This window comes from Chanodichthys erythropterus, chromosome 23 (genome assembly GCF_024489055.1).
Source record: "Chanodichthys erythropterus isolate Z2021 chromosome 23, ASM2448905v1, whole genome shotgun sequence".
NCBI lineage: Eukaryota > Metazoa > Chordata > Actinopteri > Cypriniformes > Xenocyprididae > Chanodichthys > Chanodichthys erythropterus.
Genome location: NC_090243.1, coordinates 6472857 through 6500721, shown reverse-complemented (window position 1 = coordinate 6500721; position 27865 = coordinate 6472857). Strand labels below are relative to the sequence as shown.

General features: G+C 36.5%; 1 protein-coding gene across 3 annotated transcripts in view; it reads right to left on the bottom strand.

The window, feature by feature from the left end:
* prex2 (phosphatidylinositol-3,4,5-trisphosphate-dependent Rac exchange factor 2) overlaps nucleotides 1–27865 on the bottom strand; it is a 150283-nt gene that overhangs the window by 96309 nt on the left and 26109 nt on the right. For 2 of the 3 annotated variants that reach the window (XM_067378256.1, XM_067378257.1), the window contains exons 3-10: nucleotides 26122–26244; nucleotides 23251–23355; nucleotides 21919–22020; nucleotides 17585–17746; nucleotides 9504–9637; nucleotides 9291–9394; nucleotides 5897–6046; nucleotides 4202–4346 (exon numbers count right to left, since the gene is read on the bottom strand). In XM_067378256.1, coding sequence (XP_067234357.1) covers nucleotides 4202–4346; nucleotides 5897–6046; nucleotides 9291–9394; nucleotides 9504–9637; nucleotides 17585–17746; nucleotides 21919–22020; nucleotides 23251–23355; nucleotides 26122–26244 — 1025 coding nt within the window. Of the gene's footprint in view, nucleotides 1–4201; nucleotides 4347–5896; nucleotides 6047–9290; nucleotides 9395–9503; nucleotides 9638–12098; nucleotides 12162–17584; nucleotides 17747–21918; nucleotides 22021–23250; nucleotides 23356–26121; nucleotides 26245–27865 lie in introns of those variants that run through there. The other variant, XM_067378258.1, reaches the window with a different exon arrangement.

Here is a 27865-nt window from a genome sequence, read left to right as displayed (position 1 = left end):
TTTCATTTCATAGTTAAATTTTTGGTGCAGACATTGTACAACTCCAGCTGCTTCAACAAGGATACAGAATTGGCGGACTCTTGCTTCTGACTCAGGGCTGCGTCTATGCTAACAGGGCAGATCATCACCGGCTGTGGGCGGGGCTTCTCCCCCATGACGTCATCGTAGGGGGGAATCTGAGTCAGCTCGTTTTAAGAGAATGCTTTTGATTTTTGGGAATTGTTAAAAAAATAGTGAGTGGATTTTTACCATTATATGCTGGTTGTTCTCACACACCATAAGCACCTTATAAAAGTGAATCTTGCATAAAAGGTCCCCTTTTAGAGCTAACAATCAAATTTAGCACATATAACAAAGAGAGAGAGACTTATTTCAAGGGGAGAACTATATGAAAGCAGAACAGATTGAAATGATATTAAAATAGTGGAGACAGAGAGCCATGAAAAAAAAAAAGAGAAGAGATTGCTCAAAATTACTACTGGCTGCAAATCACGCATTAAATTAGTAACACAAACTGGTGGCCACATCACCACAGTGTTTCAGCATGCTCACCCAAACAGAGATATATTTTTTCACAGGTTCTGCTCTCATATGTTTCTTCAGTCCATCTGGCTTTCTGAGACACACAAACCACCCACTCATGAACATTATCTGCTGTCTGTGATCTCTATCCTTAATGAATCCATTCCCACTCCAGACCTTTCTGTCTGTGTGTTGTCTGGAAACGCTAGGGGAAACAAGTTGTGTCTCTAAATCCATTTACAATATAATCTGGCCACAAGTATGAGAACTTGTTCTTTGAGGAGGTTTTTTTCTTTTGAAAGACAAATCCCAACCAAGAATGGCATTATAAAGAGTGAAAGTCTTGCTTGTGGTTAAGTGTCATAGGGTTTTGAAAGTCTCATTTTAGCATACGGTGAGGTTGTTGTATTGACATCTCAGAGGGTTTAAATTATAAATGCCAGCTGCAGAGAGAGGATTTCTAGGCGAGCTGAGTTAATCTGAGTTCATTCTGAGGATTTCCCAACTACACTTAAAACAAAAAAGATCAGAGCAGGAAAAATCCAACACATCTTGGAACAATCGGCTTTATATTTTCTGGTCTGGGTGATGAAGCATAATGCAGACTGCAGATGTTCACACTAACAACTTCAAAGGTAGGCGTCAACATATCTATCAGATCAAACTTACTGAAACGACGAACACTTGTGTAGAAAACTACCTTGTGGTTATCCTCTAAGTTGTTGAGAAACATTTGAAAATGTTAAGCCAGTATTGTAAACCTTAGGTTAACATAGTCCTGGGTTACCTTGTTTCATGTTTCCATGGTTTAGTCCTTAATCCTGTGTAGTCAGGTTTCAAGGTTTTATACGAGAACTCTGGGTTTACATTCTTATTTGCATATTTATGATTTTATAAATGTTGATTTGTGTTAGTACCTGCTTGTCTATATGTGGAAATGTTGTCAGATAAATCTGCTCTGCTTTAAGTCTCAGCTTTGTTACTGTTTCCTTAAAATGCTGAAATTAAACACAAGTCATGAATGTTTAATAAGGCCAACACTGAGGCAGTTTATGATTGGTTGGTTGATGTTAAATAACTTGTTTTTACTTTCTAGCACCGCATCGTTTCACACTGCACTGCAATTTTAGGTTAACAATGCAAAGTGGTCAATGGTTTCATAACCCAGGCATTAAAAGGGGCCCAACTGCCTCAAAAACTATGGTAACACTTTATTACACAGTGTCCAACGGTGTGTTAGGCCCTAATGCAGTTACTATAGTAATAACTATACATGATGCATAAGTACATGCAACTAATCCTAAACCCAAACCTTAAACCTATAAGTAGTACATGTACTTAATTAATATTACTCAGTACATAAAGGTGCAGTAAGTGAAACAGTTATTTGAAACTCAACCAAAAACAAACACACCCCTCACTTCATTGCTCTGCCCCCTAAATGCACAACAAACTAATGCAAGAATGGATGTCTCTTTATCCAAGCTGAAGCGAAGCATAATAATGCTCCAATGACACTTAAAACTGTCCTGATACTATAGCTAACATTAAAACAACAGCATCTGGGTTCTGTGAAAATCAATGTTACTCACGTATGTAGCAGAAACAATGCAAACTCGGGCATCCATTTTCAGGCCTTCCTGCTTAGATCTCTCTAGCACTGGAAAGCTTTTCTAACAGGACTTGACATTAACTTTTTTGCCTATCAGCCACTGTGGCTAGTGGTTTTCCGAAGTTACTGGTTGTTCAACCCGCCAAAGTGGCTAGTAGGAGTGACTGCATTGCATGCCACTGGTAAAATCCACCTGCATTTGGTGGGTTGACGGATGTAAAATAAGTCTCTGATGTCCTCAGAGTGTGTATATGAATTTTTAGCTCAACATAGCCCAAAGATCATTTTTATAGCTTTTATATTTTTATGTTAAAATTGCCACTTTTTGGGCGGTGAGCGCTGTTTTTGTGTGTCCCTTTAAAAGAAAATGAACTGGTGCTATTGGCCCCCTTTCAAGAAGAGGGCGGAGCTTCAAAAGCTCATGCTCAGGCATACCAGCAACAACAAAACAGGACAATCTCATGCACTGAAAATATCAGAAGCTGTCAGTAGTGGTGTTCAGCCTTATATGTTCGAACCGGAGTCAGACAATGATGGAGAGACTCAAGTAGAAGTGACAACTTGTAGAATATTTTTGTGTGTCCCTTTAAATGCAAATGAACTGGTGCTCCTGGCGCCCTTTTAAGAGCTCACGCTCTGGCATACCAGCAACAACAAAACAGGACAATATCACGCACTGAAAATGTCAGAAATGCCCTTTTTTCTAACATTAACACAGGTCTTAAAGCTCTCACCTGATCATTTTCTAGTGATATTCCTCTGACCTTTTCTCTTTTTTGTAATGTCTCTAAGCCATTTCTCTTTCTACAGTCTCCCTCTTGCTCACTCTCTCTCCTCCTCATCATGTGTGGATACGCCCCGAACTGCTAATAGGCTACAGGTGTGTTGTGCTGCTCGGTGTGATCCACGTTCAATAGTGTTTTTAACAAAAACAATCGCTAACTGCACTTTTGAATGTACATACTGTAAACAAGGACAACTTAAAATAAAAAGTGTGACCAAAACTACAAGCATGAAACACTGCAAAAAAAAGGCCAGTTGCTATAAAAGTGGCTTTAACCCAGGGTTTAAAAAGACATTAACACAGGGTTAACTGAATTAGGTTGCTATTATACACTACAGTTCAAAAGTTTGGGGTGAGTAAGATTATCATTAAATCTCAGCAAGTACTCATTAAATTGTTTAAAAGTGATTTAAAAAATAAATAAAAAAATAAAAAAGAGCCCAAACACTTGAAAGTGTTTGTGACTATAGCAATGCTGCCTCAAAATATCTCCATTGTACATCATTGGTATGAAAAGCAACTAGGTTAATTGGGTCATCAGATTTTTGAGGCAGATAAAATAAGAGCTTCACTTCTCCGCCACAGTCTCTGGTTTATAGTCTGGGCCATACAGAATTTGTGACTGTATCTGTTTATTAAATAATATGACTAATGTGATTAGTATTTCAGCTGTCAACAACACACTGTAAACCTGTAATTCTCTCAGTTCCCTTTAACTTGTGATTATTTTTTAATTAATTCCTCATAATTTCCTTCAAATCAATCTAGATAATGCCAAAAAAGTCTGCAGGTCTGCAAGTAGTTAGCCCTGTGGTGTCTCTGAACAGTTTAAAGCAAGCAGGGAACTCTGTGTACCATTCAAAACAGACCAGATTTACTGTGCATTGCTAAATAAGAAGCCCATATAAAAACTGTTCTTAAAAGAAGATTCACAACCAAAAAAAGGATGCGATTTCTTCAACACACAGTCAAAATCTTTAAGGAAAAAAAAAAAAAAAAAGCAAGAGACTGATGGACTCCACAGGAAAGGTTAGATTTAAAAGCACAGAAATGGACCATTTCAGCTCCTTTATACTGCACTGCTCTGATATTTATGAGCGACCAAAGGTGCTCAAAATGAAATGTTATGTGCTCCCATCACTACAGTCACTCATACAGCTACACACTCTCTTTCTCAACATGTCACTCGATCTCCTATGATACTACAGGCCATGACCCCTGTTGTAATCTCTCCTGGAGTCTATTACAGCCATTATCTGCACAGACAGAGCACAGAAACCTACCTTCCAAGGAAGCACTTTGGGAAGGTGGTGAGTTTGCGCTTGCGGTCCTTAATGAGGTGGCCCTGTTTACTCATGAGGTTATAAAGCTTCTCGCCTTTCTCAGATATCATCACCCAGGTGTCCTGCTCCATGCCCAGTCTCAATGCTGGAAAAGCAAATAAGAGATCGAAGATTTCACTTTCTGAACCCAGAATTACACAGATTGTTTATGTGTTGTATGTATAGTGCAGTGTATGTATATAACATGATGCATGGCAAAAACTCACTGCGTGATGTAGCCTATAGAATGCCGTTAGAATGCCCCTAAAATTCAAGATATCAGAGCAAAAATGCCCGTGTATGAGTTTGTGTCTCATATTTATATCATATGATTTAGTAGTTATGGAGTATCACACGTGGAGTAACGAGCACAATCTCACACGAATGCTGTTTTTGTTCCGAATAGCACGAGTGCAAATGTGATATTGATTTATACAACAGTCCAATTAATAAGAAGTTAATATTGTTATTTTAGGCACGATATTGTCTGTTTTTGCTCAGTTTTAATAATGAAAATATTACCTGTAAATCCAGAGCAGAAGTGCGTCTCTGAACAACACACAACGGTGTTTCGATTCTGAATAAATCCGCGTTTTGAGCTAATAAATCGGGTGAACCAATGATTCAATAACCAATTCATAAAGAGAGCCATTTACTTTTCTGAATGAATCAGCCATTTGAATGAATCGAATTAATGAATGACTCAATTACTTACTCATTTAGATATTTACCACCAACTACTGGCACTTTTAGTTTCTTCCTTAGTGTATAATTTGTTATAATAATAATAATAATATTTTGGGGATAGTTTGCACAAAAATAAAAATTTAGTTTGTTTACATTTACTCACCCTCATATAGTTTCAAACGTGTATGACTTTCTTTGTTCTGCAGAACATAAAATAGGATATTTTGAAGAATGTTGGTTACCAAACTGTTTTGGTCTGTAAATATATCTAAATACCGATTCAGATGCCGCTTCTGAAAAAAAAATCATGGCCTTTGTAGCCTAAAATTTTATGTGTAATAAATTCTATGTTGATTCAAATAAAATATTTATTTCTAAAGCTACTTTTTGTAATGTCTATTTGATACTTTTCTCATTTAATACAATAATGACTTTAAATGATCTTTCGGGGGTTTCTCAGCTGAATTTGATGTGCAATTAAATTGCAATTAATTAATCGGCACATCATTTAATTAATTTGATTAAAAATTTAAGTTACAGCCCTAATATATAATTATATAATTATAAATGATAAAACTATTAAATTTTAATGTTGAATATAATTACTCATTTTATCCTTTGAAATTAAAAAACAAACAAACAAACATTTAATTCAGGTATTGGCCATACTTACCTTAATACTTGTTTAAAAAAAAAAAAAGGTGCCATTACACAAATATTATAGTTTCTCTATGTCGATGATACATTAATTTCGAGAATCAATGTGTCAGTATATTTCTGTTTTAAAATTTAATTTGTATATATAAAAATATAATAATAAAAATATAATAAACACAAAAATACATTACATTGAAATACTTTACAGCAAAATGTGACCATTAAATCTTAAGTTAAGACTTATTTGTTGACTCATAATACACTAATGTACCGTTTTTGTGACTCCGCAGATATAATCCCATCACTACTCACTTTTTCGTCTTTCTCTCTCCTTTAAAATGGCCTCCAGCCATTCCTGCTTCTCCTCTGGCGTTTTTGCCATGCAGACGAACCACTTGTTCTTCGCTGTGTTGTGGATCTTCCAGCCGTTGTTCACGATGTTCCCGCTGCTATGGTAATCCGCTGAGGAAAAACACCGACAAGTAATCAATGTCTGCCTGTCAGAGACGCCTTTTATAGCTCTCTCAGGCCACTTCCTTGGATTTTCCAAAACATATTTTCCTTTTGTCTTTGTGGCCCATTTGTCTACATGTGGCACAACCAGCGATGTTCTCCGTTTCGCATTCTTGCCTTCCCTCCACATTTGTATGCCAGGCTATCTATCAAAGCAGCCCAGATGACAAAATAGATGTTCTTGGCCATAAACAAAGCAGTGTGAACAGCCCATGAGAGCAGTAAAGTTCAGAACAAATGAAACATTCCCACATGAAACAGGCAACAAACAAAACAGCCCATGAATGAAATGGATCACAGGCAGACGACGAATCAATTGCTCTAATTACAAGGCCGTGAAGAATCGACATGCTATTTGAACAGTCCTGAAGAACAGGCAGGAATTAAAACCCATCTTGAAGCACTGATTGCATTAATGTCTCAGAGGAACAAAATCCTTTAGAAGTTTTTTTGAAACTTTCAAACAATACTGTGTGTGGTGGTTTCTTGATCATTTTCATGCATTGTTTTGGGATAAGTTCTACATTGTTCAAAATTTAACTATGCTTTGCTTAGCAAGCAAGTTTTTTTCTATATTTGCTTCAACCTTATTTGGATGATGATTATGCAATAATCATGATTGCCCTACAAGCAAGGTCTGACAGAGTATAACTCTGAAAACCATATGCGAATAAACACCTCAGCAAAAAACAAATAAGGTGAGATTTATTCATCAGTTTCTTTTCTCATGCATTAGAAATAGGCAGTTCTTTCGCACCATAATAAGTCAATGTGTTTCCTTCACTCATGAATGGCTTTGTGTTGTAATGATTACACCTCTCAGGAACAGGAACTGGACATATTACAGGCATCCATCTGTACAACCACTGGTGGTTTAATGCCCCCACAGGCAGCATCTTCCTTTGATTCAATTGAATCAATTTCCAAATGGCTCTCAACTTTCATTTGAAGTACCATCCATTTAAAACCGATTCATTAGCCCTTGCAGTTTTTTTAATTCATACTATAATGCTACAAGCTTTAACCTGAGTGTTATTTCTTTAATTTAAACAATTGAAACCCAAATCAAAGAGAAACACTCCATCCATGACTTCGAGTGCACGTTTACAGCCATGCACAGGAAGTCTCCCTCAGCCTAACAGCTTTCATTACAGGCGAATAATAGTCTATGTCTGGATTTTACACAGAGCCATTGGGGAGAATGGGAAAACACCCACAAGCAAATGCGGCGGTGTTGGCTTTGTTTAGATTCCGTGGACTGAAACCCATCCATCTCCAGAGCAGCCAGATATTAGGTCCGCCAGGGAGCAAATGATTGCTTCTACAAATATAACTGATAATCAGGGCTTCTCCTTCGCCAAGACACACTCCACTCAAGAGTTCATCTAGTCACCGGGCTCCAAGTGCTTGTCATCCTGCCCAGAAAATTCCATTTTTCTAACCTTTAGCTGTTAAAGTAGTTAAACGCATACCCCACACACTTTGAAACAGCATATCTGCAGAAATTAAAGTTATATAGTTTATTTGTTTCCCCATGAGAGTGCAAAGATTTTAAAAGAAATGGATGGATTTCCATTAAAGCCTATATATACAGTACAGTCCAAAAGTTTGGAACCACTAAGATTTGTAATGTTTTTAAAAGAAGTTTCGTCTGCTCACCAAGGCTACATTTATTTAATTAAAGATACAGTAAAAACAGTAATATTGTGAAATATTATTACAATTTAAAATAACTGTTTTCTATTTGAATATATTTTACAAAGTAATTTATTCCTGTGATAGCAAAGCTGAATTTTCAGCATCATTACTCCAGTCTTCAGTGTCACATGATCCTTCAGAAATCATTCTAATATGCTGATCTGCTGCTCAAGAAACATTTAATGTGTACAATTGTACAAAATATTTGTGTACAATATTTTTGTTCAGGATTATTTGATGAATAGAAAGTTCAAAAGAACAGTGTTTATCTGAAATCTAATCTTTTGTAACATTATAAATGTCTTTACTGCCACTTTTGACTGATTTAATGCATCCTTGCTGAATAAAAGTATTCATTTCTTTAATTTCTTTTCAAAAAAATAAAAATAAAAATTCTTACTGACCCCAAACTTTTGAACGGTAGTGTATAATGCTACAGAAGCTTTGTATTTCAGATAAATGCTGTTCTTTTGAACTTTCTATTCATCAAGGAATCCTGAAAAAAAAGTACACAACTGTTTTCAACACTGAAAATAATCATAAATGTTTATTGAGCAGCAAATCATCATATTAGAATGATTTCTGAAGGATCATGTGACACTGAAGACGGGAGTTACGATGCTGAAAATTCAGCTTAGCATCACAGGAATAAATTATTTTGTCAAATATATTTATTTTCACAGTTATTTTAAATTGTAATAATATTTCACAATATTACTGTTTTTTAATGTACTTTTAATTAAATAAATGTAGCCTTGCTGAGCAGACAAAACTTCTTTTAAAAACATTAGAAATCTTAGTGGTTCCAAACTTTTGGATTGTACTGTATGTCACATGACTTATTTGAGCTACATTTATGGTGGCATTTTGTTACATTTGGAGCTTGATATTCACTTTCCCAATTCACTTTATGGAAAAGGGCAGCCAGGACATTCTGCTAAAATCCTTCTTTTGTGTTTTACGGAAGAAATAAAGTCATTATTATAGTAAAATAAAACTAAAACAATAAAAAATAAAAAATATTTTCTTGAAATAAATTAAATGTTAACTGATATATATATATATATATATATATATATATATATATATATATATATATATATATATATATATATATATATATATATAAATGTATGATTTAAGGCAGCATTTAGTTTAACTTATTCTAAAATAACTAAAATTAAAGCTGAAATAAAAAATGTAAATAAACTATACAGACCTTTTTTTTAAAAAAATAATAATAATAAAAATGCAAAAAAAACCCAACTAAATTACTAAACCTTTCACTAAAATTAAAATATACAAATAAAACAGAATTTAAAATAATAATAAAAACTCTAATAGTATCTCAATGATACTGAAATAACACTGAAGTGAGTACATAATGAATGGATTATATAGTTGAAATATTTTTTTTCAAACTATGTATTAGTGATGCAATAACATATTGGCGGTGATGGAATTGGGAAAAGTTATTTGACAGAATAACACACACCTGTTCCATCATCCACATTCTCCACCTCCATGACCTCAGTGTTGATTCTGCCTCGGAACAGGTAACGAGGACCCTCAGTGGCCGTCTTACTGTTTTTCAAACGCCTGTAACAGAGCGTAGCACAGAACCATTACTTTGAGCTTCTCTGTTATCTCATTAAAGGCCAACACAGCTGGAGGCTGAAAGGTTTGACAGGTGATAGTGAAAGCTCACCTGTTCTTCTTCTTACAGTACACCAGCAAGTTGTCAAAGAGGAAGAAGATGCGTTCCTGGATGTTCCCCGCAGAGATCTTCAGCAGAACTCCCTGTATGAGCATCTCCGTACAGCTGTCTGTGATGTTAGAGCCCTGTGGAAAATAGAGCAAACAAAGTTAAAAAGTAAATCATAAAAAATGCTATTAAAAATGGAATTTTATTTTACGGAATTTTAAAAAATGAAAAAGAATAAAATAAAAAATAAAATAAAATATTAATCTCAGTCCTGCTGTCTGTGATGTCAATATCGTTTTAGTATCACTGATATACTATTATAGTTTTTGTTAATATTTTTGATTTGATTTGATTTTCATATTTCACTTTGATTTTAGTTAAAGTTTTAGTAATTTTGTTGTTTTTTGTCATTTTTTTATTTTTTATTTTTTTTAAAATATGTCTGTATAGTTTTTATTTATTAGTTTTAGCTTATTTAGTTTTAGTTTTGTTTCAAACATTTTTTTGTTAATGATATTAATCCAGGTTAGAGACCTAAGTAAGGAAAATACAGCAAAAAAAAAAAAAAAAATAGAAAAAATGAATTAATTCAAAAATAAAAAAACACTTTAAAAAATTAATGTTACATTTTGTAAGATTAAAGGTGGGGTTAGCCATATTTCAGAAACACTGTTTGGAAGTTAGTCGACCGACACTAACAACAAAGGTGTAGCCAATCAGCATTAAGGGGCGTATGACGGTCAAAGAGAATGAATGAGCAAGAGGGAGATTTGAAGAAAGACTGCAGAAAGAAAGACAGGGCTCCAGACTACGACTAAATGCTTGCATTTTGCGACCATTTTTCCTGCTGGTGCAAGCAAAATTTTGTTAGCGGTCGCGCTGGCACGACCACCACAACGTTGTCCAACATAGAAATGGCAAACGTGATGAAAAGCAGAACGAAATTGCGCTACTCATTTGTGCTTCACGGACCATTTATCAGTTCGGACCAATGTCGGTGTGCCCCTAAATTTCCTGCTTGTGCTCCTAAATTTTTCAGTAAGGGGCTACAGTGCTCCTAGTAAAAAAAAGTTAGTCTGAAGCCCTGAGAGATGAGATAAAATACAAAAGAGCTCACAAGAATATCACTGGAATGAAGGTTTATGACTGGGCAAGCGCTTTAGGACCCGCGTTAACATTATGCTGCGTTCACAGCGAACGCGTCTGGGGCGTCTGAGGCGTCTGATTTACATGTTAAGTCAATCTAAACGTCTAGGTGTCCTGCGGCGCGAATCAAGCGTCTAGCTCGGCGCGAATCGGCCGTTGACGCGCGAATTGAGCGTTCACACGGCTGACGCGCGAATTGAGCGCCTGACGCCCTAATGCCCGAGTTGAAAATTCTGAACTTTGGCGTAAATTTGCGGCGTGTTAACCAATCAGGGACTCTGCTTTGGTAGTAACGTGTTTATGATGTGATCAGTGGTGGAGACCAGAACAAAGATAATAGTCACTGTGTGGCCACCCTTAGCTCTATGATGTGTCATTATATTTTTATCGAGACAGGAATCTGGTTAGTTGTAAAACTTTTTGCATGATTTTAGCCGTTGATACTAGCCCACCTCTAGCTAGCAAAAGTCGGCCGGCATAACCGAGTTAAATTGCCGCTACAGGTTTCCAACTGACGAGATTATGTGTTTATTCAGAGGATCTGTGCAGAAAGAGATGAAAGCCCCTCCCATGATGCGAATTCGCGTCTGAACACACTTTGTTTAGACGAGCGAATTGAGTGAATTTTATGCGCGTCTGACTTCAAAATGTTCAAGCGTCCAACTAGACGCGTCTGGCGCGAATTTGACGCCCCAGACGCGTTCGGTGTGAACGCAGCATTAGAAAAGCTTTCCAACGCTGAGCGGGAAAACCAGCTAAGCGGGAAGGCCTGAAAACAGACGCGGAGGCTGCTTTGATTCTGCTTCACACATGAGTAACACTGGGTTTAAGTGTCATTGATTGTCTGGCACTGCTGTGCTGTTGGCGACTAACATCAACTCTTGTTTGTATTTACTCTTGTGTACTGTACGCTCATTTTTGTGCTTCCTTGTCGTTCGTTCATCATTTGCGCTTTATTTTTCGTGAAGCATTATTTTTTTGCGCGTCAGCTGTGATAAACAGACACCCACTCTCGCATTGCGTGTGTAACAGGGGCCAGATAGTGAGAGTTGTGCAGGTAAACCACTGCACACCGATGACCGCTAGAGAATGCGGTGTTTAGCTTCATTGTTAGTGTACTCGCCTCGCCTGCCAGCAACGATTGGGCTTCAAGACCAACTCGGAGCAGGGCGGTTACGATTGGAGGGTGAGTTTTGGAGGCGGAGCAATGAAGAGAGGGGTGTGTTTGTTTGAGTTGATTTCAAATATCAACAATTTCCAACAGCGTTTTTGAAATATGGCTTACCCCACCTTTAATCTCTTTTCAGCTTTCTGTAATGTTGGAGCCTTAGAGCATAAAAGTAAAAATAGAAACTGTGGTTTATTTTTTGTTATTTTGCTATAATACAATTGTTGGGAATTATGATGCTTCCTTAACTGTCACTAGTAAAAAAAAATTTTTAAATTTCCTACAGCTGCCATGTGGTCCATCCTGGTCAGTAGAGTCTCATGAACACTGCATCATCTATGCTTCACAAGACCTGCTGTGAAGGAAACACAGCTGCACAGGAGGTCAACAATAGCGAGCAATCAGTCGCTTCTGGACACTACTGTGGAAAAAAAACCTATCATCCCATCTCCACCCACAGCCTGTGAGAACAGACAACCCCTTCCTCTCCCTCCAATACCAGAACACATATTAATGCAGTGATGCATTTCACATTTAATGAGTTGAAGTTCATGATTACTAAGCAAATCTTAGATTCTTTTCTTTCTTTGTGCGTGTGCGTCCCGTCAAAAACTTTGTTTCCTGGATATGAAGTAACAGGAAGCCAAAGGGCAGTAATGAAGCACAGAAGACTAAAACAGATTTGGGAACTGCTTCCAAAAGGTCATTGTGTACTTCATAAAAGCGGTTTTGGAAGAGTCACTGCACTCAGAACAGTATGCACCACTAAATGGTGCACAGAAATTTCCCCGTAATATTCATTGCCATCCTCTGTGAAACTTATGGTGACAGCTCTGACCACACAGACCAAATGTACGGTATATAATTTCTCGCCTACCAGAAGGGTGTGACTGCTCAGATATGTGTTGCAGACAGAAACAATCTTGCAGGGAAATTGTAGATCTTTAAACAAAATTCAGTCAACATCATTTTCAAAACCCATGTCTGTCTTTTTAAAACATTCCACTATATTTCCCTCATAAAAATCTGACCGCCTGTTTTTCATTCTGCGGTATGTTTTTACAATGGTTGATGTGGACAGAGAAACCTGGCTAGGATCATTTCAGCACGCACCCTGAATGCTAAAACAACATGGCCTGGCTTTGTTTTGCAAAATTTCTTCTTAAAACACAAGGACATATGCAAGGCTGTCGGGATCAAATGCAAAAGACCACTTAATCATTTAAAAATAGTTACGGCCATTGCAGTTTAATCTCTAAACATGTGAGACTCAAACTTATTACGATTGCTTACAAATACATTACATGCATTCATGAATACGTGATGGCTCAGTGACTCATTGAGCAGATGGGTAAACAGATTCAAAGGATGTAAGCATAAACACCGTCTTCTGTATCGCCATCTGCAAAATATGCTCCAAAATAGATCTAAAGCATGTTGTGAAGTATTTATACTATTGAGGCCGAATCCCAGTGATGGAGGAAGTTGTACGTGAGATAGTTCAACTCAACACTCAGCAGAGAGTCCTTTGTGGTTAAAATACTTACCACAACCGTTAACTCAGTCTAGTGCTACCATGACAAAATGACTCACATGTACCGCAGCATCAACACCAAAATGGCATTAACAACACCACCCACACTCACAAAACCCAGACATTTAGACTCTGTTGAAGTCTTAAAAGTAAATAAATAAATAAATAAGGAATAGTTCACCCAAAAATTCAATGCCATCATTTAATCTACCTACATGATTTTCTTCTTCCTTCTGAACAGGTCAAAGGTCTTAATAATAAAAAAAAAAAACAATATGATGACATCCAAAGTATGTAAAGTAGTTCAACTTGATCTCTTTTATTGAATCCAAAAGATTTTAATTATATTTTGCTACATATAAATGTATTTTAAAGATTTTGAAGTGTCAAAAGGTCATTCGGTTTAACCGTCCAAAGGCCAATACAGCCATTTAATTTGCGATTAAAATATCCTAAAAAGTAATAAATGTATATATTTTTTATTCTGGCATGATTTTATAACATCATATAACAACATAGTGCAAAATTGTATTAAAATTATGTGTAGAAGTCGTTATGAGAAAGAATGTCCGGAAAAATGAATTTCTTTGATGTCATTCGGAGTAACCAATATAGTGGGGCCATTTTGGATAAAGTCATGCAGTCAATATCGTTTGACAGGATGTGAAATCATTCAGACACCTGCATAGGACCACACAGTTGTGAAGCAAAGTAACTAACTTTCTCTTAACTATTTGAAAAATTCATGTCACTTTCTTATACGCATGTCCTGAAACATCAGGTCATTCGGTACAACCGCTATAAAACATAAAAAATGTTGTAATACTTTAAAAACTTGTGCTAAATATAAAATTTTTGATTGTCCTTTTGCTAGCTAGCTAGATATCAGCCTGTTAGCACTGTTTGAAAACATTGTCATTCGGTATAACCAAAAATGTCATTTTGGCGACAAATTTTGTCCATCTTGTAATAAATGACAACTAACTGATTATAAAACATATAATCTCATTGTTAACACTTAATAAAGCTTCAAAATTAATTATATCTCCATTATATTTGTTGACACTTTTAAAAACCTTATTCGTCAATGACCCGAACACAAAAATATAAATTAGGAATACAATGAAAGTGAATGGTGCACAGGGCCTGTCAAGCTCCAAAAATGATCAAGAAAACACCCTAAAAGTACTGTAAATTTGTGATCCAACTACATATATGTTCATACACTAGCTTTTTGTGGAAAAAGAAACAAAAAAAAAAAAACACATTTAAGTCTATTATTAAATGCTGCATTTCTAAAATCTCATTCAAATATGTCACCAAGTTTGACATCAATGATGCCAAATGTCAAATATTTTCATGTGTCTTGTAACTGATCTCTACATGATACATTTGAATATGTGCATATGCAAAATAGACTAATGAGCTAAAATTCAAAAGTTTGGTAAGGTTTTTCTTTTTTTTTTTTCTTTTTTGGAAGAAATCTCTAATGCTGACCAAGGATACATATATTTAATCAGAAATGAATTAAAAATAGCAATACTGTTAAATATTATTACAATTTAAAATAACCATTTTGTATTTTAATAAACTTTAAGAATTTGCTGAATTTTCAGCATCATTACTCCAGTCTTCAGTCACATGATCCTACAGAAAACATTCTAATATGCTGATTTTGTGCTCAAGAAACATTTCTAATTATTATCAGTGATGAAAACAGTTAGGCTGCTTATATTTTTGTAGAAACCTTAATACTTTTTAAAGGATTATTTGATTAAACATTTCAAAAGAACTGCCTTTATTTGAAACAGAAACCTTATAATAGAAACTTTTGTGAACCTTTTAAGTCTGTCACATTATCAATTTCATGCATATCTTTCTGAAGTATTTTTATAAAAAAAAAAATGGTAGTGCATATTTAAATATAAATTATTCATGTAAGCATTCTAGTAAATTTCTCATTTTGTCTTCTACAGAAGAGAAAAGTAATACAGGTTTTTTCATTTTCTTTCTTTGAACTATCCTTGTAATAGTCACTCTATTGTCTGAACTAAATCATGTCCTCGTCAACTTCCTCGTACATCCTAATGAGTGTGAGTTCGCCATGTCTGCGTCTTTTATTTCACCTCTTTCTATCTTTCTCCAAAGCCACTGAGCAAACCTCATTGGACGGGTCTGTTACATAAACCCCAAGCATAGAACCCACACTGCCCACACAATCACCACCATTGTTACCCTTGGCCGGCAGCCGCATGCCCAGTCACACATTATTAAGGGGGAAGTCTGGAGGATAAATGAGTTTCGAACTGTAGTCGGCGATACCTGCTGGTTATTTGATGGGTCACGTGTCGCATGCAAAATAATGTGATGGGGGTAGAACAAGTCTGCATGTTAGATGTAGTTTGTGGTTAGTTTATAGAGCACTTTTGAAAGTATTTCTGCTCTAATCAGCCATCTGAATATGAATAATGGCAAAGTTAATCCTGTGCTGGTCAAGCGGCCGCTACCATCGTACAAAGTGGGTCTAATTAAAGGCATTGAAGCAAAGAGCAGACAGTGCTGGCGTAGTCTAAAGAGCACTCATATGTGCTGGTGGGTGGGGGGAGAGGTTGTACAGAGGCTGAAAGAACACGAACAAAAGCATGAAGTTCAATTAGGACTTAAGATTTTAGGGTTTCGATAGTTTACATCAAAGACACTGACAAGAATGGAGTTTTGGGGGTTAGTGATGGCGCTTCTTACTGTATCTTCTGACGTCAAACTAACTTGGGTGAAGGAGTTTACACTACCGTTCAGAAGTTTACAGAGCAAGGATTTTTGCACATTTCAGTGTCCATTAAGGGAAATCATAAGTTTGAAAAGTAAAAGCACATCTCCTTGATGGGTTAGTTCACCCAAAAAAGAAAATTCTGTCATTTATTACTCACCCTCATGTCGTTCTACAACCATAAGATCTCCGTTCATCTTTGGAACACAAATTAAGATATTTTTGATAAAATCCGATGGCTCAGTGAGGCCTCCATTAACAGCAAGATAATTAACACTTTCAAACACCCAGAAAGGTACTAAACTTTAATGTTATGAAGTGACGAGAATACTTTTTGTGCGCCAAAAAAACATTTAACAATATCTAGTGATGGGCAATTTCAAAACACTGCTTCATGAAGCTTTGAAGCTTTACAAATCTTTTGTTTCGAATCAGTGGTTCGGCCACTGGTTTTGAATCATCGCCCCCCCCAGTGGTGAACCATTGAAATTTCAAAACGTTTCGAAACACTTATGATGTACGGAAGCCTCGTTTATTGAAATCATGTGACTTTGGCAGTTTGATACATGCACCGAACCACTGATTCGAAACAAAAGATTCGTAAAGCTTCGAAGCTTCATGAAGCAGTGTTTTGAAACTGCCCATCACTAGATATTGTTGAATAAAGTCGTTATTTTGTTTTTTTGGCGCACAAAAAGTATTTTCGTTGCTTCATAACATTATGGTTGAACATTGTAGACACATGAACTGTTTTAAATATGTCTTTAGTAGCTTTCTGGGCGTTTGAAAGTGTAAATTATCTTGCTGTCAATGGAGGCCTCACTGAGCCATCAGATTTAATCAAAAACATCTTAATTTGTGTTCCGAAGATGAACGAAGGTCTTACGGGTGTGAGATAACATGAGGGTGAGTAATTAATGACAGAAATTTCATTTTTGGGTGAACTAACCCTTTAAGGTATCTTTCTTGTCCATAACACAAACTTTGCAGGATGTTACATGCAAATTGTTAGGGTTAGGTATGGAAGCTTGTTTGTTCTGACATTTTTTCTCACAATTGCATGATATAAAGTCAGAATTGTCAGATATAAACTTGCAATTGCGAGAAATAAAGTCAGTTTTTCTCGCAATTCTGAGTTTATATCTCGCAATTCTGACTTCTTTACTCTTCTTTTCTTCTTCTTTGCGAGTTATAAAGTCAAATTCTGAGGGGAAAAAAGACTGACTTTTTTCACAGATTTGCGAGTTTATATCTCCCAGTTCTGACTTTATCACGCAAAAAAAGTCTGAATTGTGAGATAAAAACTTGCAATTACCTTTTTTATTTTTTATTTAGTGGCAGAAACAAGCTTCCATAGTTAGGGGATAGAATATACAGTTTGTAGAGTATAAAATCATTATGTCTATAGAAAGTCCCTATAAAACATAGAAACCCACTGTGTGTGTGTGTGTGTGTGAGTGTGTTTGTACCTCCCAGCCCTCAATATGAGACTGCCACTCTTCCAGCACCTCCAGTTTCTCCATCTGCCTTTTGGCCTCATTGATACTGGAGCAAACGGCTTTCATCACCTGCAGCGACTCCTGCACCATCAAGTAGTCATTGTGTTTCTTTGGGGTTCTTTTCAGCAGCTCCTAAACATCCACAGAAAACACAAACATTAAGCATTACATAAAATGGAAAGTGGTATAATTACAACAAAACATGACCGTATCATAAAACATTATGAAGTGAACCTATCTTTAACACAAAGCTTGACACTGATGGAATTATTAAAGCTAGTGGCTATGTTTTCTGAAGAATTATGGCTAAAATTGTGTTTGTAGTATGTTTAATAATGTTGCTACTGCAAGACAGATCTGCTGGGGAAGATGCTTATCTCTAAACTAAGTCTAAACACAAGGGTTCTGCCTCATCAGTTTAATTCCGTCGCACACATTTACATGTCTAAGATCTCTGAGCAACCACAGATGCCTATCGCTGGTATTTAGCGAGAGGGGTCGCGGTGACTGACTGTGAGAAGCTCAGTGAAAAAATTATGCTAGAAATTACACTTGTGGGTGTTTACAGTAAACCATTTCAATTTTAGTGTTTTGGGTTCAAGAACAGCCATGAAACATTAGCAATCGGCCTGGCAATAGATGAAACTCAAGAGTCTAAATAATGGCTTGTAAAATTGTTGTTGATTTTCCATGTAAATGTACAATACAATTTCTGTAACACTCTGACTTGTTCCCCTATTATGCTTTTTCGGATATAATTTTTCATGTAGCTTGTTATATAGCTGTTTGTGAATGTAGGTCAAAGTGCACGATAAATGGAGTTATTGTCTCTCAAAAGAAAGAACCGATTCTGCATGAAACAAGTCATCAGCAATTCCAGACTTACTGCCTGGACAAACCTATGTAGATTTGTAACAAATTTGCTTTGGCTGCCCGCAGACAACGTCTACTTTGACCCGCCCTCAAACACTGAGGACTAGACGAGTTTGGTTCGTGTAGTCGACATGTCGAGAAGAAGCAAATCCACTTTGCATGCACTTCAAAAGGATGAGGAATCGGGCTCAAATTGATGCGGTAAAACTGACACCATCGTTGCTGATCACTATGTAAACATGCTGAGGAAGCCAATGGAGCTGAAATTCAGACATGGTAATGGCCATTTTGTTTCCCATACATGCTGCAAGCGGTAGACCAATCACAACAGACTGGGCCATCTGACCAATCAGACTAGAGTAGGCTTGAGGAAAGGAGGAGTTTAGAGACACTGAATCCATTATCAAACTGTTTCAGAAAATGTGAGAAAAAAGGTGGTGCTGCAATGTATATGAGAAAATTAAAGTGCTTTTTGACCTTGGATGCATTTAAACATATTGAGACCTCCAAAACAACATTTAGAACCATTCAAATAGCATAATACTGTGCACTGTCTCTGGTCCCCAGAAAGTGTCTGTGAAGTTTCAGCTCAAAAGACCCCAAAAATAATTTATTATAGCTTTTCATTTCTGTGTGTGTCCCTTTAGATGTAAATGAGCTGCTGCTCTCTGCCAGCTTTCCAAAAGAGGGCAGAGTTTTAACAGCTCACGCTTCGGTTGCTCAACTACGACAAAGCTGGAGAATCTCACACAGCCAAAATGACGATTGTCAGTAACGGCATACATTGTTCAAACCGGAGTCGGACACTGATGGGGAGACTCAGGAAGAAGTTTAGACTGCATCTGGATGTTTCTGAATGGTTAGTGGATAAATGTATGTAGTTACCTGGGAGTTGATTCAACTCATCAATTAGCATGCGCCTTTTGTGCAAAACCTGTATGAACGCCCATTATACATAGCATACCTGTTTGCCAAACAGAGCCATACACACCCGGCTAACACTTATGATTGCTATCAAATGGTCTAATATTTTTTTTAAAACATCGCTCAGACAGAAACGCTCCTTTTTTAGCAATCGAGCTTGCCAGGGTCAACTTGCAGGCTATCCAAGCTAACGAAACGCTGAACAGTGTTCTGTGCTAATCTGTGCAGCCAACGACAGAACAGTTGGCATTCTTTGCTCAAACATTTGTCGTTAGAACTGGTTCGCTTGTGAAAACAAAATAGCGGCACCGTGGGTGGAAACGTGCAGATTAAGGGGTGGTAATATTATAATAAGATCCCCTTCCTACGTCACAAGGGGAGTGAAATCCTAGCGGCTCGTTTTATCACATGCTTGCAGAGAAAGGCTTGCCGAAACTAAGTTACTGGGTTGTCCTTTTTCAAAGTCAAATTTTCATGATACGTCCCCTTTAAAGAGGGGGGGGGGGGTGTCTAATGGTATTGCATGCATTCTGACTTATTTACACTGTTAAAGAATTGCATTCTCATGCTAAACATGGCCAAAGTTTCAAAACATAAGTTGGACGTATGACTGAGTATGTCTGGGCCAAATACACTACTTCCGGTTTCAGACCGGGTTTCAGAGAGTTTTGGATCTTTATCACATAATAAAGGGTGGAATTCCTAGTATGGGCACTTCTCCCTGATAAGCGTGCACACACACATCACCCAGAGCAAGAGCACGCCCATCAATGCACTTCGTTCGGGTTACAGAAGCTGACAGATTTTTCAACAATTTAACCAAAGGAGTGTGTTTTTGGTTTTGATGGAAAGATTACCTTTTTCAGCATCCCAAAGAACCCAGCGTTAAGGGAACAGTGGATGAAGTTTGTTTTACCGGGGCATTAACGGGGTTGTACATGTGTGTTTGTTTGTTCCCGGAATTTCGGTGCCGAATGTTTTGTAAACAAGTCCCAATTCGACACTGGATTTGCAGATCGCAGGCGGTGAGTAAAACTGCATCAAATGTCTGTTTTGTTGGCAATCGGCGTGCAAGTGTATAAAATGTAAACATCACAAACGTTTTTGTTCCCTTTTTATTTATAATGATGTCGCAGCTTTTCTACACAAAAGCTGCATGTGCTCGTGATCCTTTAGCTCTGCACACATCACTGACGGCAGTCACGCCTCCAGGAGCTTGGCTTTTTTCGGAAAGACTCGGTACAGTGTATCTATCTTTTATAAATATGAAGATATGAAGGATGCATTTTCTAATATACAGGTACTCAAGATTAACATGCATGAGATTGGTAGAAACTGTGTGTGTTACCTACCCTTTAAGAAAAAGTTTAGATCAAACTTTTAGGTGTAGCATTCAAGGTGAAAAGGTCACAATATCACAGTGGAACATATTGCCATGTTTGGAAAAACATACTACTATTTCAGCAGTAAGAGTATGTATACTGCACACAATATGCAAATTTTATGCATTCAAAGAATACCCAAATGATTGGTGCAGACATTTATGAAATACAGTAATGTGCTCGAGTTGACCTTTCATTTCAAGTATGACAAATTATCAGAACTTTTAACATCTCTTGAATGATTATTTAATATATTTATTTGTAATGAACATATTAATCAATATGTTTAATGATCAAATTTTATGTTTCAAGTGTTAAAACATTTTGCAAACAATTTTGAAAAACTGTATTATAAAAAATATATATAAAAACAACTATATATATATATACACTCTAAAAAATGCTGGGTTGGGTTGAAAATGGACAAACCCAGCAATTGGGTTGTTTTAACCCAGCGGTAGGGTTAAATGTTTGCCCAACCTGCTGGGTAGTTTTATTTAACTCAACTATTGTTTAAAAATTACTGTATTGCTTAATTAAAATTAACCCAAAGTATGTTGGAAATGAACATTTATTAATGTTCAATGAATAATTATTAAACAATAAACATTTATTAAATTGCTTATTAATAAATTTATATTAATAAACTATTAAAATATAAAATTTATATTAATAAAATATTAAAGCTTATTAATAAACATTCACCTTTTGTCTATTATTGTTGTCTCTAATTGCATCTGGTTTTTAATTTCCTAACTATTTTGGGTTCATTTTAAGCTAGCCATATAGCAATTTTTAAATAATAGTTGGTTTAAATAAAACTACCCAGCAGGTTGGGCAAACATTTAACCCAACCGCTGGGTTAAAACAACCCAATCGCTGGGTTTGTCCATTTTCAACCCAACCCAGCATTTTTTAGAGTGTATATATATATATATATATATATATATATGTATATGTATATATATATATATATATATATATGTATATGTATATGTCCAAAGACAACTGATAATTTTATTACTGATTATTTCCAGTAATAATGATTCAAAATGATGAGGTCATGTTACAGTGCAGCAGTATACTATTGTTTGACATGTCTATAGTTGAATAATTTGAACTCACTCTCAGAAGTAACGGGTATTTACAGATCCTCTGGATGGGTGCAACCAGGTAACCTTCCAACGGAACCTCTGTGTTCTTCCTGCCGCCCAGTAACATGCAGTTCTTAAGAGATAAAAAATGCAAAAGAGGTCAGAAAATAAAAGAAAATCCTCTATGCAGTCTTTACTGACACTCTATACTTGAACTTGAGTCTCAGAGGGATGATAGAATGGCACGTTTCCCTCAAGGTCACGGCTATAAAACTGCCATTAAATCAAATTCAGTTACGACCGTATAGCCACCACAGCACGAGTTCAAAGACTTAGGAAGCAGTAAATCTAAGAGCGCTCGCAATCCCACCGTATAGATTAACAACAATATCCTTTACTGCTGAGAACATCAGTGTTTATATATCTGTTTTTTATCTTAACACCTTCATTTATCTTAATTTTAAAAAAAAAACATATAGCAAACAACTATTAAGGGCATAAAGAACTTTAAATACAATAAATAAATAAAAAATCAGCATCGGCTGCTGATTACCTTAATAAAAGCAACCATGTTTACTTTAACAGCAGAGGCCTATATAAGCCTGTCAGTTGCACTGAATAAATGTTAACATATACAAATGTTTTTACATTTCCACAATGTAACTAATAACATAAAGCTTCCAAAATCAGAGTGTACAGCTTGTCTTTAATGTTTGTATGTTTAGTGTTATCGAGGGGTCAGTGCTTTCTTGCATTACATTACAAAGACAAAGAGTTGAAGGGCACTCCTGTCAGCTCGGCCAGAGGAAATGAATTCGTGTCAGACTCTCCAAGGAGCTCGCATGTATCGCAGGAGGTCATAAGATATAGTATTACACACACATGCCAATGGCCCCTCAGTGTTAGACCTGACCTTGGCCCGGTCTTGCCTATTACCATGCCCATTAATGAGCTCACCATCCAGGGACAGGAATAGGAAATGTGTCCAACAAAATCATGAATCTTTATCATGTGTATTAATGCAAATGAAATGTCTTGACAGTGGTTAGGATTATGAGCAATTCTAACGTGTATGTGTTTGTGTGTGAGAGAGAGAGAGACTGTTATCATAATATATATTATAATGAGAATTAGCTGTCAAGTTACTTATAGTTAGTAGAATGTTTAAAATGGACCATTGAAATATATTTCAATCATTTCCTTCTCCTGGTCAGTGTGAAGTCACAATAGGTGTCATTTTTAATTGCAATAATTTGCAGAATTCTACTGTAAAATAGACAATCAGTATGGCAACTAGTAGCTATGAATATTAGCTAGTAAATTCACACCAAAATTATATACAGTGTAGGAACAAGTGTCTTACCAGCAGAAGTGTGCGTACTGTCCTGATCTTATTGAGCTCCAGCAGAAGCCTCTGGGCTTTCTCGTGGTTCCCACAGTACTCGTCGTAAATCTGAAACCTTCCTCTCTGAGGAGATACACGGACAAAAAAACACACAAAGATACAGCCAGTCACATACAGGAGGCCAGCTCTGGTAAGTTCTTTTGAATCTGCCTGTATGACTAACTGCTTATTCTGAGATTTTACTCCTCATGCCCTTCAGAAATCCAGCATCTCTTGAGATTTTGCCCAGATGCAGACAGAAGGCTGGCGATCGAATACTAGCGCAACAAAGTAGTGCCTCCATCCCAAAACCACAAAAAAGAACATCTCACTCAAAGGACCCCTGCAGCTCTTTCCTCACAACTATAAATCCACCTTTTAGACTCAAATATAGTTATTTTCGATGGCACAAGAAGGCAAAGGTAAAGTCCCATATATATATATATATATATATATATATATATATATATATAAATAAATAAAATAATATATATACAGTTGTGCTCAAAAGTTTACATACCCCTTGCAGAATCTGCAAAATGTTAATTATTTTAACAAAATAAGAGGGATCAAGATATTTTGCATAAAAGATGTTTACATATAGTCAAAAAATAGCTGAATTTATAAAAATGACCTATTCAAAAATGTACATACCCTTGATTCTTAATACTGTGTGTGGTTACCTGGATACTGTTTTTATGTTTTGTGATGGTTGTTCATGAGTCTCTTGTTTGTCCTGAACAGTTAAACTGACCAACATTCTTCAGAAAAATCCTCCAGGTCCTGCAGATTCTTCAGTTTTCCAGCATCTTTTGCATATTTGAACCCTTTCCAGCAGTGACTGTATGATTTTGAGATCCATCTTTTCACACTGAGGACAATTGAAGGACTCAAACACAACTATTAAAAAAGGTTCAAACATTCACTGATGCTCCAGAAGGAAACACGATGCATTAAGAGTCGGTGGGGGGGGACTTTTAGAATTTGAAGATCAAGATAAATTTTATTTAATTTGTCTTCCGGGAAACATGTGAGTAGCTTCTGATGGGCAGTACTAAATGAAAAAATTAGATATTTAAACAAAATAAGACAAATTTAGACATCTTCATCCTGTTCAAAAGTTTTCACCCCCTGGTTCTTAAAGGGTTAGTTCACCCAAAAATGAAAATTATGTCATTAATGACTCACCCTCATGTAGTTCCAAACCCGTAAGACCTGTGTTCATCTTCGGAACACAGTTTAAGATATTTTAGATTTAGTCGAGAGCTTTCTGTCCCTCCATTGAAAATGTATGTACGGTGCACTGTCCATGTCCAGAAAGGTAATAAAAACATCATCAAAGTAGTCCATGTGACATCAGTGGGTTAGTTAGAATTTGTTGAAGCATCGAAAGTACATTTTGGTCCAAAAATAACAAAAACTACGACTTTATTCAGCATTGTCTTCTCTTCCGGGTCTGTTGTCAATCCGTGTTCACTTCTTCTTCTTCTTTCCTGTTTTACGGCAGTTGGCATCCAGCTTATTTGTGCATTACCACCCCCTTCTGCTCCGGAGTGTGGTTCACGACTCCGCAGTGACACTGATGACGTGTTATCCAGTGCGCCGAGCTTCGTTTACAGTCTGAGGGAGACTGTAGAATAGCGCTGTATTCAAGCTATTCTACATTTTTTGTATTTTGGTATTGCTATATTTTTTTAAATGGCGCATAAGTGTTCATGTCGCGGATGTCCTAATCGCCAAAAACAACCACGGCGACGTAAAAGTGCATTACCAATGCCGACAGATGAAAGGATTCAATGGAATCAATTCAATGGGAAGGATTCTGGAAGAGAATACAATGCTGAATAAAGTCGTAGTTTTTGTTATTTTTGGACCAAAATGTATTTTCAATGCTTCAACAAATTCTAACTAACCCACTGATGTCACATGGACTACATTGATGATGTTTTTATTACCTTTCTGGACATGGACAGTATACCGTGCATACATTTTCAATGGAGGGACAGAAAGCTCTCGGACTAAATATAAAATATCTTAAACTGTTCCGAAGATGAATGGAGGTCTTACGGGTTTGGAACGACATGAGGGTGAGTCATTAATGACATAATTTTCATTTTTGGGTGAACTAACCCTTTAATGCATCGTGTTTCCTTCTGAAGCATCAGTGAATGTTTGAACCTTTTTTAATAGTTGTGTTTGAGTCCCTCAGTCATCCTTAGTGTGAAAAGATGGATCTCAAAATCATACAATCACTGCTGGAAAGGGTTCAAATATGCAGAAGATGCTGGAAAACTGAAGAATTTTCAGGACCTGGAGGATTTTTCTGAAGAATGTTGGTCAGTTTAACTGTTCAGGACAAACAAGAGACTCATGAACAACCATCACAAAACATAAAAACAGTCGTGGATCATCCAGGTAACCACACACAGTATTAAGAATCAAGGGTATGTAAATTTTTGAACAGGTAATTTTTATAAATTCATATATGTAAATAACTTATTCAGGACAGTACTAAATAAAAAGGAACATACATTTTGCATGATCCCTCTTATTTTGTTAAAATAATTAACAATTTGCAGATTCTGCAAGGGGTATTTAAACTTTTAATTTATGACCCCAAACTGTCCCCTATATAAAGTTAAAAATAAATCTCTTTAAGCAGCCTAAGCTGGTTTCCTTGTCTCAAGCTGGTCTGTTAGTTAGGTTTATAGGAGTTTTGGGCACTTTTTAGCTGGTCAGGCTTGGAGACCAGCTAAAACCAGCTAAGACAAGCTTAAACCAAGTGTTATTTTTTAAGCAGGGATGTGTGTAATACAGTGAGAAAAGAGAGAGTGGCAGACAGAGACTCACAAAGTGCAGGAAGCAGCGGCCCACTTCATGATACGGGCTGGGGTCAGGCTGCAGAAGCTCTTCGACCATGGACAGGAAGTCCCTGTGCACAGACAGGATCTCTTCCAGGTTAGAAAACAGCACCTGTTGGGCGAACACATGGAAACATTGACTTAATGACAGAGGGAGTCAGAAGGACATTGTCTGGATCTGGAAATCCAACAATGCACTTCAAAAAAAGGGAAGGTCTGGAAGTGGCTGTAACAGTGCACTCTCTTTAAACTATATGAATATATATTTTTCAGATTAGATAGCAAAATATCAAACTAAGAAATGTAGCACAAAACATTTTTTTAATCCAAAACATTTCAGAAAAATGTGTAAAAAATATAAAGCTAAAAATGAAGACAATTATTAAGACATTTGGTTTGATATTTTTTACATAATTATACCTAATTACATCAAGACATTTTTAAACGTCTCTTTAAGTATCCAAAAACCACTGTATATGAAGACAAGCCAGCTGTGTACTGCTGTATAGTCCATATATTCAATAATTCTGACCTCTGAATGACCCTTGGTCAGTGAGCATCCCGCACACACAAGGTCAAACATGTATGTTCAGACATGCTCTAAAACATGCAAACAGCAGTCTGAGCTTGTTTACATGACTGAATACACAAGCACTCACTGTCTCTCAGCAAAATTCCCACTGAAAATGCATTGAGTTTCTGTCATGCGCTGCTAACCATGCTGAAAATGTATTGTTTAAAGAAATAGTTTGAATTTAGCAAATCATAAATATGCAAATTTTGTCAGTTTACTCACCCTCATGTCTGGCACATCATGATTCATCACGAGAGATGAGAGAACAATGACGTTTAACGTCACTGATGTCAAACATCAGAACTACAGCAACATATAACAACTTAAATTATGGTCTGTTCCTCACACAAACCTATCGTATGACTTACAATATAGTGCAAAGGTATTATGCAGTGTTATTTTACTATTGATTAATAATATTATAGTTTTTATTAATATTTTGAACGGCACAGACGAAAATGAGATATATAATTTACTTTCTGCCTCTCCTGATGCCCCTAATTTGATTTCCCGTTTTATGGCTGTCCTCACTAGACAGCTCAACATATCTACCTCACATCTGAAAGATTCCTGGGAAAAGGATTTAGGTATTCATATAACTGACGAGGACTGGTTAGAATCTATCAAGGTCATAAATACATGTTCTATTAATTCAAGGCACCAACTAATTCAATATAAAGTATTACATAGGCTTCATTATTCTAGGGTTAAGCTTAACAAATTTTACCCTTTAGTTTCCTCTACCTGTAACAAATGTGAATCTGCTGAGGGCTCTCTGGGACATCTCTTTTGGTTCTGTCCGAAACTTTTTGAGTTTTGGAGCGAAATTTTTAGATTCTATTCTGAGGCATATTCTTGTGATCTCTCTCCTGACCCAGCTGTTGCTGTTTTCGGCTGGTCTGACTCTCTTCATGGTATCAACCATCAAACTCAAAAAGCTATCCAATATGGAATGGTGGTAGCTAAAAAAATTATCCTTTGTCTATGGAAAAAGGCATCAAAACCACTTTTTAAATCTTGGCTCTCTGAACTTTCTGCCACTTTACATTTGGAGAGACTCAGACACAACCTCTCTGGCAATATTGCTGGCTTTGAGGCCACCTGGGAACCCTTTCTTAAACATCTATCAAATGTCAAGGATAACAGTTTAAAGGTCTGA